The 16,518-nt window shown below is 39.1% G+C and overlaps 2 protein-coding genes across 4 annotated transcripts; one reads left to right on the top strand and one right to left on the bottom strand.

Moving 5' to 3' along the window:
* The first annotated feature begins 4,605 nt into the window (after positions 1 to 4,605).
* LOC115755495 (proteasome subunit alpha type-2-A) lies at positions 4,606 to 13,274 on the top strand. 3 transcript variants are annotated; one of them, XM_030694913.2, is made up of 12 exons: positions 4,606 to 4,776; positions 4,917 to 4,978; positions 5,105 to 5,181; positions 5,793 to 5,857; positions 6,456 to 6,502; positions 7,125 to 7,200; positions 7,820 to 7,887; positions 8,112 to 8,181; positions 9,087 to 9,172; positions 10,279 to 10,341; positions 11,844 to 11,909; positions 12,955 to 13,274. In XM_030694913.2, the coding sequence occupies exons 2-12, from the start codon at positions 4,938 to 4,940 to the stop codon at positions 13,001 to 13,003; spliced, it is 708 nt and encodes a 235-aa protein (XP_030550773.1). In that variant the 5' UTR covers positions 4,606 to 4,776; positions 4,917 to 4,937; the 3' UTR covers positions 13,004 to 13,274. The 3 variants fall into 3 exon arrangements, with proteins under 3 accessions (XP_030550773.1, XP_030550775.1, XP_030550774.1); XM_030694915.2 differs by having other exon boundaries at positions 4,716 to 4,819; XM_030694914.2 differs by having other exon boundaries at positions 4,749 to 4,823.
* A 1,576-nt stretch (positions 13,275 to 14,850) lies between these two features.
* LOC115755489 lies at positions 14,851 to 15,465 on the bottom strand. Its single transcript, XM_048273494.1, has one exon. It carries the CDS (start codon positions 15,463 to 15,465, stop codon positions 14,851 to 14,853), a length of 615 nt encoding a protein of 204 aa, XP_048129451.1.
* Positions 15,466 to 16,518: the final 1,053 nt, after the last annotated feature.

The raw sequence follows: 16,518 nt of genomic DNA, 5'->3' as shown, positions 1-16,518 counted from the left end.
TCATGTTAGGGTGTGTGTGAATACTATCTTCTCCTTTTGATGGGCCTCAATGTCGGGAGATTCTTGAAAATCTCCTCGAATCAGCATAAACACTTTAATTAAAGCTTGGGTATGGTATCCTCTTCTTAAGGCACACCAGACCTTATCCACCTTTGATACACGCATTACACATTAATGGGCTTTGTATAATACGATGATTCCACTACATTACCGGTAAAGAAACAAATTTTCGATTGATTTATATGGTCTTCGAATAAAAATGAGGAAAATGATGAAAACAATATCAAATTTTTGTCCCATCTCATTTTCAATCGAACAAATAAATCAAAACCAAACACATGGTGTATGTCAGCTCTAAGAGAAAAGCTTCAGTCTTAGGCTTTGCTTATTTTGCGAAAAACGACTTTCAGGATAAAGATTTTCAGATTTCCTGACATTTAGTTCACAGAAAATAAACTAGTCAAAGTGGGGAAAATGGAGAAATCATTTTCCCTCCTCTTTCCTCCCTACGTTCTTTCACATTCTTTTTTAAAAAAAAATGAATTTGAGAACTAAAGATATTCATTTGGAAGTGCCTGAAATTTTTTCGTGGAGCAAACTCTGTCGTGTGCATGGAAACCTTTTATGTTGCATTTCTGGAATTACAAGGTACATTGCTAGCTTCCTTAACCGGAAGATCTTTATCTGATTTAGCTCTACTGTGGTTTACAGGTGTACTATGTGTGTGGATTTATGCTGTTTTGGTTTCCTAATTCTCATCATTGTTACTATTTGTGTAACAATGTTGAGCCATAAACCAGAATAAAGGGCTGCTGGGTTAGTTGAGATTGCTACCACTTTCGGCTTCTTCTTGGAAAAAGCTAACAAGAGGATGGAGATGATTGCTAGACGCATCGGACATGCTAAAGATTTGGGCAATGATAAGAGAAGAATAAATGAGGAGCTTCTTCAAATGTCTCTAAATACTATGGAAATAATAAAAGTATGTAGAAAAATTGTGAAGGATCCTCAGAACATTCGTCAATTTCTTGATTTCAAGGAGAAGACAAGAAGATATTTGTGGAACAGCTTCTCCAAGAGATGATAGATTGGAAAGACTGATAATTTGTTTTATGAATGTGCTATTTCTTGTGAAGTTTGGAGCTTGGTGAGTTAGGTAGAGTTGAAGACATTCGTTGTTTTATGAAAATGAACGACGTTGGCTATTTCTTGGAATCAAATGTTTTCTAGATGTGCTATTACTTGTGCTTTGAAGACGATGCAATTATTTAGTGGGTTGGTAGAGCTATGAATTGGGTGTGTTTGGAAAAGAGAGTTCTATTTGTTTGTGATTCATGCCCATTTAGACATGTGAAATGGGACCGAGAGGATCGAGTTTGCTTTATCATTTGGAAAAGATAGGTGGGAAGATGATGAAATTGTTTATTGGACTGATGGAATTGTAATTTGTTTTTTTTTTTTCCTTTAGTTGAAGTATGGTTTGGAAAGAGAGATTGTCTTCATTGTACTTATGCTCGTTTAGGAGACATTGGATTTGATACCAGGATGGTTGGTATTGTTTGTTGCTGCATTTGGTCGTGGGAACAAAGTTTTAAGACGGATGGGACTTTTTTAATAGCGGAAGTGATGGAATTATGAACTTGTGATTGCATCAGAGTAGCAAACCTTATTAATCCATTGTTTTAAAAATCGTCATTCTGGCTTTTCAATTAATTTCTGACGCGAGTTTGAAAACATAAAAAAAAATTATTGCTCTCGTAAACCTATCGATATAATTTCACGGGTACAATATCTGTCATTTATAGTGATATCTAATTTTCACAAAACTATGGATAAGATAAAATATCAAAATATCTCACTTTAAATTTGCAGTTCACTAAAAAATAGATATACTATTACAATATCCCATGATTTCTTATCATATCTTATTTAGTCCTATCCCAACTAAAAATCTAGAAAACTAAATGCGGCCTAAAGTGAACTTTAAAATATTCATTACAATTTTCCGCAAAATGACATTGTTGTCACAATTCTATATCAAGAAACTGAATCAACAAAGTTTTCACTAGTTCCTTAAAATTAATGATAAGTATGTATATGAACAGTAGATCATTGTATTAATTTTCTTGATTGGTGCAAGATTATAGACAATTTCGTTGAACTGACAACATTTGATCACTAACGCCAAAAAGAGCGAGCGAAGAAAACAGCTCTATAATCTCTTTTAGAAGGGACTTGATACTGCTTCTTTCCAAGCCATGTATATTTGCTTGTTTGCTAGGTAATCCTTGCGGCCGCAACACCTCCATTGTACGGTTCATGAAATATGATTCTCAACTAATATCCGTCCAGTCAAAGTTCTACTTGTGAGAACTCTTGAAAGTAGGGATGATCAGTTTAAGAGTTGGGTGATTAGCTCAAGAGTTGGGCCGATTCCACCATAAAATCGAAAATTGGACTGGTCAATCCTGGTCCGGTTTAGGATTTTGACAATTTTTTTCTTTACTCTTTAAAAGAAAAGGAAAAACATATAAGTCCGATCTGGTCCGGGCATTTTTTTTTTCCTCACCTGGAACTGGGAAAAGGATTGAATATTTCTTATTCCAAAAATTTGGAACTAGGAACAGCCCAAAACTTGTCGATTCGGTCTGGTTCCCATGTACACCCCTACTTGAAAGTCGATTAAAAGTGTTCGCTCGGTCACAAATTCGTCTTGGGTCTTATCAAGCTATAGCGTTATGAAATGACCCTCTTAGGGCTTTTGGAGCTGGCCAGCTTCTTTTCTCCAAGCAATCGCTTACATCATCTAAGGATGCTACATAATTAATCACAATTTCGAATCGCATAACCAATTAAGATTGTAAACTACTGGTGCTTGTAAAAATAGATAATTAAATGAACCATATAAGCCTAACATTGTTGGGAATGGAATGTGTTGGGAGCACATTAGAAATTCGATAACTACATTCGGGGAGATCGCTAAGAGAAAGTTCAAGTTCAAGCCCATCAACAAACCGGTTGGCTCCACCTTCACTCGATAATTTAAATCAATGAATTATGGGTTAATTAGGACATATTAACTATTTCACACCACCTCAATTTTTCAATACGATGCTTTTCTAACGTAACTCACACACATATCTCAGTAGGACAATGATAGGGTATTATGTGAACGTCCCAATTTGAAAAGGTAGGATGTTTTTTCCGTTAGCGATCCGCCTTAGGAATTAATCAAGGTGGATATTATAACATTAGTTGTGGATTAGGTTGTGTCGAAAAATGACATTCACTATACTTATGTAGTCATAATATGTTGCTAGAGGCCATTTATGACTTATGGGCCGAAAAGAGTTTTGAACATACTGCTAATATTTAGTGAACTTATAGGGTTGTACACAATAGCAAACCGAATTTACATTTTCTCTATGCTTTGATATACTTAAGAAGTAAATTTTAATTTATTTTCCTATTCTAAATATCTACGCGATCGTGCATGTTATGAGATAATGATTGAACGTACAATTGGAGATCGGCGGTTTGGCGGGCCCAAATCGTCCTACCCCACTTCTTTTGTTTCGCGTAAATATTGAAGCTATATATAAGCATGGAAAACCCTAAGAAATGACGAGGGGAATTAAGAGAGTCTAATTCTCAAGGAGAAAAAAAAAAACACATAGAAACGTTCTTTGTTCTTAGATATTTGAGAGAGTCTTGAAGATCAAAGACAATCAAGCAAGAGGAGGTCCAAGATCTGTAAGCTAGCACTTGGATCATTTGAGACTTCAATTCGCGTGTGTGGATACCGGTAGAGGCACAACACTTGGGGCGCTAATCCGGACACAACCGATCGTCAATTTATCTTTGATCCGCAAAAGGTACATCTTGAACTCCTATTGATTTCAATATACGCATGGATCATGTTTAGGATTTTGATTTAGAATCATATTCCGCCGCGTTTTGACAATCTCGAAATCCCATCATCGCGCTACCCTAGCAACGAAGCTTGAGGTCACGCGACCCGGCGGCCGTTGCCTGGGATTGTGTGGCCCTAGGCAACCCTTGCGGTCTCGGCTGCGGTAGCGGGCAAGCCAAATTTGGCTCACCGGCGGCCTAGGATTTGATTTGATTTTAATAAAAAATAATGTATTAAAAAATGTAAGAAAAAAGATAAGGGGCAAAATCAAAATTTAAAGGAATAAGCGAGGATAGTTTTGGAAGAAAAAATCTTAACTCAGCATTTGCCTAAATGCTGAAAGCTCAAAACTGGCCTCTATCAGTATTGACTTTTCATCTTTTCCAAGGGTAACTTTGATCTCAAAGCCCCGTGTGAAGGGTTGCCAAACGCTCCGCATTTTCTTTAAGGAGCTTTGGGACCTCAATGGGCTTTAGTAAAGTTGAACCGAACCTGCTCTCATTAGAAGTTGACTCGTCGGTCAAAATCGAGATGTCCTGAGAGGACGAAAGGAAGAAGAAAGCCCAGCCCGAAAGAACTCCGGACCCGTGTTTTAGGTTTTCCGGTTCAAACCCGAGAGGGGGCAAATGACTCCGAACCCGGTCCGGACCCGGGCTTATGCCTTCTTTGCCAACAAGAAACCTTTCGGAAGCTTTAATTGCGCAGAAGAAGGCGTTCACAGAAGCAGCGGACGCGACCTCAGTCAATTCTCACATTTCCCCTTCCTCGTGCGCTTGCATTGGCTTCCTCGCGATCCTTCTGAGCTTGTGATCACGATCCTGATCCTGATCGTCTTCGTCTCTCTCGCTCGAGGCCGAGATCTGGTTATCTCTCTCTCTCGCTCTCGCTCTCTGTTTGTGTGCGTGTGCTTGTGCGTGTAAGTGCGATTGATAGCAATTGATGGATCAGTTCGTAGTTCTTCTCTGGCATGCGAGTGACGGACTTCCTCCCTTTTGCCTCGCAGATTCGCGCTCTATTATTCGCAATGGGAGACAGTCAGTACTCTTTCTCGCTCACCACCTTCAGGTGCGTCCACGCAGCCGGTGAAGCTGGAACTCCTAGTCATCACTGGTTTTCTTCTTGTTGCATTTGGTTGTGTCTTTCGCTGGTTTTTCGTCGAATTTGATTTTGTTCTGTGTTGCGATGGAGCAGCCCTTCCGGCAAGCTCGTACAGATTGAGCACGCCCTAACGGCGGTGGGTTCTGGGCAGACGTCTCTGGGAATTAAAGGTGAGTTCCCCAGGTCCTTATGTTTGTCCTGTAGGTAGAGTGCTTTTTCTTCGGTGGTGTGAGAATCTTTTGCCGTAGGAATTTAAGCATTGTGAAGAGGCCCACACGGAGTCTAGGGAAGCTTTCTAGGTAGGATTCTGCTAGACTCACTTTGGTTCAGCTGTAACACCATTGGGTTTGATTAGTTATATGCGAGTGTCCCAATGTTCAGCATAGAGAAAACTGTAAACGCCACTTGGCTGTTAGTGGACGTAGGTGAACAAGTTGCTACGTTTAGGTATTGCATTGAAGAATTTCTAATGCATTGTTTGTGCAATATTCACTGGGACAAAGACCCAATGATTTCATACTTTTTCAGTGTTAAATTTTGCATTTTAGATTGGCCATTTGACCAATATTCACTTGATTGATCAATTCAAGGTAGGCCATTTGACCTGAATATTGGGGGGGCTATAAATAGTTCTTGGCAGTCGATAGCACCGGATGGATCAAGTTCTTTAAGATTCATTCTATCTCTCGTTTCCTTCTGTGGCCAAAATTTGTGGATATTTTTATTTTTAAATCTACTATGTAATAATTTAATGGCCTTAATCTGATTTACTTGATTGCAGCTGCTAATGGTGTTGTCATTGCGACAGAGAAGAAGCTTCCCTCTATATTGGTTGATGAAACTTCCGTAAGTGACTCTTAGCACGCCTTTTATAGTCTTTTTGTTTCTTTTGAAGGACTGAATTTTTATCTAAGAAATATCTGTATCATGCCTGTTGGTTATGTTTGGACTTGTCTCCGTTTTCTTCTTGGTTTTATATACTGGCGATGAAATCTGCCTCTTTAAATGGTTGTAAGAGGTCCTTGCAAATTTTCTGATGAATAAGTTGGTAGCTAAAGAACTTTCTTGAAGGTACAGAATCTATGTGAAGAAGTTGCAGACGGGTTTCGAGGCTTTCGAATACCATAGAGGGATAATTGGTCCCAACTCCTAAGGACTTAATTTATATATGTAGTTTGTCTGATTATGCAAGGCACTAAAGTCTATGTCCTGCATTTGGTTAATGTCTCCTCTCTGTGGATGGCTTCCCCTCTAATGCTTTACTTATGAAGGGTTTCTCTCCTTGGCATCTTTGATAATGCGAATTTTATATATTTTGTTCTTGTCACTGTTGTAATTGCTATTATGGCCTTATGTGTTTGCATTTATTTCTTTGATTCTTTAGCTGTTGTCTAACCCTTTTTCTATCTTTTGTGCTAAATGTTATCAATTTTACTCTTTTCAGGTTCAAAAGATACAGTGCCTGACACCAAACATCGGAGTTGTTTACAGGTTTTTTTCCCTATTCTTTTAAATGTTGCAAGCATACTTTTGTGGGCCCTATTTCTGACGGGACTATCAACATCGGGCATCCGGTTCTGTGGCAATATGAGTCTGTTCCTTAAAGTGGAGAGGGCAATATGAGAATTAGTTTTTTTAACGGGAAAGTGATACTAATGTAAAGCTCAGGGACTATAATCTCTCAAGTTATGCTTGTATTGTTTTTTACGAAGATTAAGACATGGAATGGTGTATTTTGACTTTTCCGCGAAGATACTTAATCTGCTAAAAAATCTTTGAGCCTTCCAGTTCTGCTCTGGAAAGCAGATTTGGCCGCTCTTCTCTGTTGCCCTTGGAGAAAATATGGTATATAACATGCTTTTACAATGAAGCAAAAGAAGATACAATACAGTGAAGAAATGTGGGCTTTTGGAAGATAAAAATGCAAGAATTGCACTATGTTTCCCTTATTTGTTAATGTAATTGAAAATTAGTGTATATCTGAATTTTACAACTCCAGTCAAGTAACACTTGGAAAGTATTTTTCACTATTCCTTTTACTACTAGACATGCTCTTCATGTTACTCTCTTTGGTTATTGATTTATGGTCTTTTCATCACCGTTCATGTTGCAGTGGCATGGGTCCAGATTTTAGAGTCTTAGTTCGGAAAAGCAGGAAACAGGCAGAACAGTATCACAGGTTATATAAGGTACCTCTTTGCATTCTGAACAGTGATCCTCTTTTCCTGGGTCAATATAGTTGGCAAGCTAGCCATTCTCTTGTGTTGAGACCAAGGATTGTTCTGACCTATGTTTGGTTCATAGGTAATCTAAGCAAGCATAGTGTGGTTTCGTAAAAGTACAATCCACAGTTCACACGAAATCTAAGGATCATAATATCGTAGAAGGACATTCTTGTTTTTCGGTTATTCGTCTTTAATTCTTTTGTAGGGTTACACATAAGAGAGAATAATCAGTATTTTTTGTGGAACCTGTACATTTGTGTAGTTATCTTAATTATTACCGAAAATATCAGTATAATCTAGCAAACACACTTATGATACCTTTTAATTCACAAGATAGAAAAGTATTATCGAGCTGCTTCTTGAGAATTATTAATTGAATGTTTCTGCTTTTGTTTTGTAAATGTATTTAACTGCTTCAGTTTTATGTGCCTTCTGCTCTTGCAAGTTCATCAGCAGCAGTATTGTAGCTGCTGTAACTTTTAAAAGTATGATTGTAAAGCACTCCTAAATAGATATCCATGGAAAAGATATAAGTTTTTGTTGCAATGTTCAGCTATCATAGGCCATTCTTGCTTTACTGTAGGAACCCATACCCGTCACGCAACTAGTGAGGGAGACTGCAGCTGTCATGCAGGAGTTTACTCAGTCGGGGTAAATCAGCTTTTATGGAGTGATGCTGTACTTGTTTTTTTTTTCATATTTTTTTTCGTTTAATGGAAGGTGTGGTTGCACCTAACATGATGTACATACCCTGAAAGAAAGTATGTTTGTTGATTTTATAATGGATCTCATCCTTGCAAAGTTTTCACTGCTCTTTTTTATCTCGAATGCCATTGCTTACATGGCCTTCCCTTTTCATCTGTCCTCTTTTGAAGTGGTGTGAGGCCTTTTGGAGTATCTCTTCTGGTTGCTGGATTTGATGATAATGGTCCTCAATTGTATCAGGTATTTTGTCTACTCTTATGAGATTCTGCAGTGTTTTAATGATGGCTATATATTTAGTTAATTTGCTTTATAGTGTTTGACTGGGAAAGTGGATGTGTGAATACCCCCTTAATATGATGGATGAACACCTCTCATCATTGATCCACCTCTAATTAACATGTGAGTCAAGTTTAATATGTTGTAATGGGGTTCTAGGTTGACGTTCTGTCCATGACAAGATTGGCGGTGTTCTGTGTTTTTCTTTGATATTTTATCAGGTTAACATCAAAAAATAATTCTGAAGGTCACTTTAATTAGAATACCTCAAAGAACTTTTCCATACGTGGTGGCAATTTTGTTTTCAAGTATGTACTGGGTTGTAGATCCTATGTCTTTTCAATATCTTATCTATACTGGAGTTCAGCGTGATCGCAGTAAACCGGAGAGAGAGAGAGAGATTAGGGTTTGGTGAATGTTGTTGTTTTGGCCATATTTCCTCTCTGATTTGTTATGTTGGATCTTTATTTACGTGGGACACGTTTGCTATTAAATAAGTCCAAGTAGAATTTTCTGGTGAGCCAAGTTGCTGCAGTGACTTTAATGGCCAAATTTTAAAAGTTATAGTACCAAAGTGATCGGTGGAAAATTGTTGGTACTAATGTGAGCGTTGCACGATAGTTTTGACACTTCTAGCATATTTCCCTTCATAATATTCTACCAACCTTGAGAGCTTTGTACCGCCTCTTTAACGTCAAGACAGCCATTGTTGAAATATGGATATCCCAGCAATCACAGTTAGAAGCATAAAAAAAATGCTGAATTTACTATCTGGCTTTATTTGTTTTAAACCAAAACAACAGTCTTTTTTTACATTGTATGTGGATAATTAGAACTATCATGAAGTAGTTGTTGCTGTACACTTGTAGGTTGACCCATCGGGTTCATATTTCTCGTGGAAAGCTTCAGCAATGGGAAAAAATGTTTCGAATGCAAAGACATTTCTTGAGAAGAGGTAATAAAAATGTAGTAGCTGTTGGAATGTCTTCTGACTTCTTCTTACTGTATGTTTGATTATGTAGTGTCATAGAATTGTACAGTTGAAGATACAGCAAATAGTCTTCATTCGTCATACGACTCTAGATATTTAGCTAAGCTTTATATCACTGCATGAACTATGCAAAAATGAGGTCTTTGCACTGTGGCATGGAGAGGTAGAAGGTTGAAAAGATCTGTTTATCGTTATCTTTTTCCTTTTAACGTAAACTTCCTTGATTGACATGATTTAAGTCGAGGAATATAACTCTTGCCCACTCCCCTCCGCATGTGCTTATTTAATGTCTGTCTTCTATTCCATGAGTCATGTAACAACTTTTTTTTGTCTGAATCATGATAGGTTATTCTGATTGCTTCTTCTCTCCCTTCATCTATATTCTGAACTAATTTGCTTCTAATGGCCATCAAGAGGCAGACGAAGGTTCCCTTTGTGTGGTTTTAGATAAATGTTTTGGCTCCTGGCCGAAGATGTCAACTGATATTAATATTCCTTCCCGTTAAAATATCAGCTTGCTACTGTAGGTGGTAAGTTAAGGAGGAATTCTAAACAGATTCTGTCAAAAGCTTATTGAAATAGAGGGGCACGCAGCAGTGATGTATGAGCAGATGGTATCAACAGTCTGGATTATTAGAGCTGTATTAATGTATTATCGAGTGAATCTTGCTTTTGTTCCTAACAATAGATTCTAGTAGATCATGTCCACAGATCAGTATTATCCTGAAAATTGATTATGCGGTTGAAAGGTTTACTTTCGGAAACTTTTGGACCACTCAATCTATAACCTTTGAAGGAACAATGTCTTATTGTGTTGTCACTCCTGTTAGTTCTGAATAAGTGAGCTGTAAGTGCCGCATTTTGCAACAGTATGGAAGTTCCGCAGGTTCATTGTATGGCTGGTCATTTCACATTCCTCTTTGGTACTAATTTAAATGGCTTGTGAATGTCCTAATGAGGATTCTTTTCTTTCTTGAAATTATACCCCATAAGATCTGTTTTTTGATGATGTCACTTTATTATGTGGACTCCCTTGATGACAAGAGTAAGCTCCTTCTTGGGTATTCTAGGTACACTGATGATATGGAGCTTGATGATGCCGTTCACACAGCCATTCTTACACTGAAGGAAGGGTAAGTGATTTTCTTTTTTCCTTTACCTTGAGGCTTTGTTTAACATGCAATCTCTTATGATTCTAGAGATAGTGTTTAGTGCATATACTCTGTGGGGAATGCTTCTGTTGGATTCTGTTTGTCACTTCCAATTTCCTTGATGGCAGTTGTTTTAATGTCTTTCTGCTTGATTCCTTTGGCTAGGATTCATTTGATTGGTTAAGGCCGACAATGGGATTCTTTTCACTGTTAAGGCATTTAGATGTGCTGATCCAATTACTTTTTGGTTTCTTCCAGTCCTTTTATGATACTGGAGACTAGAAAACCTACGGAGCTTCACAGATTAATGTTTATGAGAATGAGATAAATTGCGGAAATACTCCTCTTTCTTTACCACTGCATTCATCGTGCATTAATGGAAATTTAGAGGTGGGCTTGCAAGAGGCCTCTCTGTCGAATTACATAGGTCCTTCCTATCACATGGCTGCAAGTTTTTAAGGGGCTTTAATAGTTGATTTGCAGATAGCCTAGTGATGACTTTGTTACTTTGTCGGTGACTGATGTAGTCTATATCTATGGTGGCAAGTGCCCCTCGGCAATGTGTTGCAATAATGCAGTCGCTGGGCCTAACTTGTTGCATCTGTAAGCCAGAAATTAGGGACTTTAGAACTTCACTTCATTGGATAGGTTGGGATTACAACTTTGGAATGAGAAAGGCTGCATTTGCATTCTTTTCTATTCTTTAGAATTTGAAAAGCTGCATTTTGGACAACTGGCTTGATATTCAACTAGAAGAAAGCGTATCCAGAATCTTGCAGTCAGAAATGCTCCGGTTAGAGAAGTAAACTTGTCAGGAATCAAATATATCCATTCATGGTGGGGTTTTTTCTTTTGCTAATCAATGGGTGCAGGTACTGATTACGACCTTTGTATGAGTTGGTTGATTGTGCAATGGCAGTGTTTTTGGTTGAATATTTAGAAAAAGCCATGAAATATGGCATCTTTTAGCCATGTATGCTTTGATTGTCACTAGATGGTTCCAGACAGTGACCATTTGCATTTACTTTGGTAGGCATCTGTAAATTTGGTTTGCATGGGCAAGTGCCAAAATAAATTCGGTGTGTGATGAGATGTTTAATTGATAATTGCTTAACCAGGGCATATGTGAAAGCCAAGGGGATGGTTATTATCATCGATCTTTTGGTTTACATGAAGCCAGGAAGGAGCTGTGACAATTTTTGTTAATCCCTCTGGCTTTGGCTTCCTTTATTCTGTTCTGCTACTTCTGCTCGACTACTTGGGCTTGCTTGTTAACTTTTTCCTTCTGTTTGCTTCTTCTGCTCGACTACTTGGGCTTTCTTGTTAACTTTTTCCTTCTATTTGAGATTCCAAGTCATATTATTGTTAGATGGTTTGCAGGTTCTTCTGTTCCACCTTGCTTCTTGTGATCCATACATAGCTGATGTTACTTTAGTAGCAAATGTTGATATTACACGTAAAACATATTTTATTGTGGATTGCAGATTTGAAGGTCAAATTTCAGGAAAGAACATTGAAATTGGAATAATTGGTACTGACAAGAAGTTCAGGTAACATCACATTAGTGAACTTCTCTGTAATATTTGGGGGAAAATATTAAAGTTTTCTCAAATTTTGTTGGTGAATAAGTTTCTTCATGATTGCCTAGACTTTTTGGTACATTTATCTTTTGTGGATGTGAAGCAATATGAACTTCAACATTCATGAAGAAAAGTCATTTCGCTCATCTTTGAAAGATCCTAGTTAAATTTTCTTGGTTGAATCCAAGCTCAAAGAGTTTTATCTATATTGGGTAGCTGGCATGTTTTCTAATTGAATTGAGTTTTGGAAGTATACAAAAAGTCTTCCCTTGGCATATATAATCATCAGTTACTTTGGACTACATCTGAACACATGCCAACAACTTTTAAGATAAAATTCCACAAAATTCGCATTGAATATGCTGTTTTTTCTTTCACGTGCATGTAGTGATTTCTGTAGTACAACATTGGTGAAGATGGGTCAAGTAAGATTTTCAGGCAAACATAAAACATAAAGATTGGAAGCTGAACCTGTCACTAGAGTTTGGAATGCAAGAAGAGTCATAGCATTGAGAATTCTGTAACCAACCAATAAATCAACATTTTTTTGAAAGAAAATGATTAATAATTTTTGATTTGATGTGAAAATATTAATGCTTATGCCTTATACACAACAAATGAAGTTTATTGCATGCTTGAGGTATTGATCGCCTGATGCTTCCATGTGATTCTTTACTGTTGAGAAAAATATGAACAACAAATTCTGTTTATCCTATAATATGCATGGACATTGGTTATTACATTTCGTGACATGCTTCTCAAGCTGCAAAAGAGGGGACAAATCTAGACAGTCAAATCTCTCTCCTATCAGATGTCCAAAATCAAAGATGTCTAGAATTTGTTTGGTACGAAAGATAATCTTTGTGTCCTTGTCAATAATAACGTAATCTATTGGCACAATACTTGCTTAAAATGTTTCCAAGATTGGGATTGCTGCCTATGCTTAATGAGGTATAGAACTCCAGATGTCTGTTTTCCATGCATAGGTAACTTAAGCGAAAATTCTCCCATGCAGGGTGCTGACTTCAGCCGAAATTGACGATTATTTGGCAGAAGTGGAGTAACTTGGTTCATTCTTATATACCAGTGGATGAGGTCCGGGTACATCCTATGGGTGGTTCTGTGCATTTAGCATGACAAGTACTGTAGCTTGGACATTTAGGTTTCTACAAGTCAGAAAAGCCTAATTGTATTGGACAGAAGGTGGATTTGTGTTCCAGTTCGAACAATTGCAGCAAGTTATGAGCACTAAACCTTTCTTCCTTTGGCCAGAACATGAAATCCACACTTTTTTAAGTTAAGAAAATGTGCTGCTTAGATTTGGATCTTGCTGAACTCTTTGGTTTTGTATACTTGTATTTTAGGCCCTTTCTCCTTATTAAGCTGCGATGAGGCAGAAGTGATTTGACTCAAAAGCATCCAATACATAGGGGCTTGCGATTCCTAGGATGACCTCTTTTTATCAGTATTGCTCTTTGATATCACTTTCCTATTCATCAAGGAAAGACTGCACGTATGAACAAGGTGCCGGGGAATGAGAATTTCATTACCCACAGTACCTAATGAATAGATGAGAATGGAATTCTGCACATGATTCGGGGCTACATTTTTGCGCTCGTGCCTTGTTCTTGCGGGATCAGGCTCTCATGAGAGGGTTTCTCAGATACATGTGAAAGAAAAACCTATTCTGTCACTCTTTGCAATCACCCATGGGACTTTTTCTCTTATTGTTCAATTTGTAGTCCCAAGTCTTAAATCCAGCCCCTACCATACTAGAGAGGGGAGATGTTGCGAGGCAGCATTTCTCCACAAAAGAAGGTAGGCGTTTACAATGTACATGATTTGCATCACCTTATGAATCATTAGTAGGTATAAGGCACATCATCCCAACAAAGTAGTAGTTTGAATGTTCATTTGCGTTGCTACTTTATAATTCTGGTCAATTCTAGTCTATAGCTTCTGTATCATTGTTGAAGCGAATGCATCTCAACCGCCATCGATAATGAAAGACATTTGCTTTGAGATGTGTTTTTGTGGATTTAATTTCTTGCCATTCTCTAATTCCTCTATGAAATTTCTCCATGTGTCGCTGTATAACTAAGAGATGCCGACCATTTGTCTGATTCTTAGGTCAGTGCAAATTGAAGGTGGTCTTGGGACTTGAATACTGGTTCATGACCTAGATTCTATTTACTGTCCATCGTCTTCATGAGCTTTCCGCACGTATATCAGCATTGCCCAATTCAGTATCACAAGTCGGCACACGTTCAGTGCTCACGCTACCCAGAATTTCGACTAATGCACCCACCCTTTGCTGCATTTGAGGGTACCCTCCATGCTAGGGTCGATCGACTTTTTGATTGCTACGTTACGACAAAAGGCCCCTATAGGTCCGGCAGAGTCATCAAACATATATGCTGAAGATCACGAAATTGACGAGTAGCCCGATGCCCGGTTGTTTTAGATACATTGACTGGCCGTGTGCTCGGTGAAATTCCTAGACAGAGTTGTTAATGGAGAAAACTGCAGTTGGCCACTGCTTTTTTTGGACGATTGTCACATGGGAATGTGGGATAATACAGTGGGCATCGTTTTCATATTGAGACAAGCACATGAGACCCGGCAAGTTCGCATGTGAGAAGAAGCTCAATCCACCCATTAAGACAGAGACAGCGACACCACTCCGCTAAGATTTGGAAAGACCAAAAAAACCAGACACCACCACCCTCTTCCTTTTGGTTAACACAATAGACTTCACATAGAACACACCAGAACTAGAAGCACACACTGTTTACACATAAATACCACGGTGAATATGAAGGAAGGATCATCAGTAAAACACATAGCTAGAGCCGGGATTGCTAAACCATGAACTACCGACTACTGATCATCACCGTGACCACCTACCTGATCATGCTTGACCGATTCTGCGGCAAAATAGATCGGAGGATGCTCTGTTCGATCCCGTGACGTAGACCACGGAGTGTGAAACCGCGCAGGTTTGCTTGCAAGATGCGAGGTTAACAAACCCCAAGCCATTGCTTATCCTCCTCGAGACCCTGGCCACAACCCGGTGATTCCCAGTCATTTCTCGGCCGTCGTCCTTCGAGCACTTGACGATCGCCGAAACAAAAGGGTCTCTCTTGCTGCTTCTAGCGGCGGAGGCCGTTCTGCTGAGCCGGTGTTTCTTGGAGGACAGAGAAGAAGCAGCAGAGGCAACGGCGGCAGGAGGTAAGGGAAGGAGGGGGCTGGTGGATGGAGATTGCGCCGTCCTCCAGGACAATTGGTTCTTGGGGATTCCCGGGATCTTCTCCCAGGAGAAGGGAACGCCGGAGGAGGCAACGGGAGCGAGGGGGTAGAACGGAGATACCGACCCGTGACAGAGTTCAGGGAAGTCTGAAGGTTCAAGAAGAGAAGAAGAAGACGACCACGACAACAATCGAAGTGACGATGTTGGTGGAGAAAGCGAAGGAGCTCTGCGAGAAGATGAACACTTTAGTGTTACCAGAGAAGCTGAGGAATCCATCTTGTTCATGGGGGAGAGAGAGAGAGAGAGGGGGAGAGGATCTGTTACATTTCTCTGTCTTCTTTGATCTCTGCTGAGTGTATATATAGATGAGCTCAGCCTGAGCCGGAGGATGTTGTCATCTCTCAGGCGTTTGGACAGGAAAAAGAGAGAGGAAGAATTGAGGAAAAATAGACGAGGGAGGAGACGCTATTTAACTGACATAACGACCCCCTCCAGCCTTGATGACAGTAGACCACACGGGGAAGAAAAAAAGATGGCTGCTACAGGGAAATAGTTAGGTGGACCCGGAAATCTCTTAGTGTGGGGAGCGTCAGGTCATCATCCGACGATTGACACGGGAGATTTGGCCTTGTTGAGTCCATGTGAAATGTCGGAAAGGTCTTCACCGAAATAACTACACGCGAACTTCGTTTCGAAATATCGAGAAATCATGTCACGCATGCATGTACCATACGTGTCTCGGACAACCTCTTTGTGACAATGCTGATCGTGGGGGTGAGTGCGATTCCATCTTTGCAAGGTGCTTGAAAAATATTTCGAATTAAAAAAGAATTATTGGATTGGACCATATAATGACGAGAATATATATCAGAATCATCTTCCCTCGTTATGGGTAAAGTCTTTTTAAGAGATTCTTTATAGTGTGGGACAATCACACTTATTTTGTATAAGGGTTGTAAGATTTATAATGTTTCGTCAATAGAAAAAATTTATTACAATAAGAAAAAAACCCTCATTTATATCCGGTCCAAAGATTACATGTTATGATTTGGCTCTGTTTATTTTATCTATCGTACCCATATCAGATTGAATTTACAATTATTATTCACGTGTACTATCATTTACATGTACGATGTACCGGTACATCTAATCTTTCACATCGGTGAAGAAGGAGCACGGGATTTCTATTGCAAAGGAAATGTTTTCCGCATCGCTAATGCTCGGTCGAGCGATGACGGGCATCGTCCACGAGCCCCGTGCACTTGACGGGCGGCCTTTTGTCTGCTACTCGCACGTGAAGCTCATTGGGTCCCACCTCTTTCCCATGAC

Source organism: Rhodamnia argentea, chromosome 2 (assembly GCF_020921035.1).
Source record: "Rhodamnia argentea isolate NSW1041297 chromosome 2, ASM2092103v1, whole genome shotgun sequence".
Classification (NCBI taxonomy): Eukaryota; Viridiplantae; Streptophyta; class Magnoliopsida; order Myrtales; family Myrtaceae; genus Rhodamnia; species Rhodamnia argentea.
This window is presented reverse-complemented; position numbering and strand designations above follow the sequence as displayed.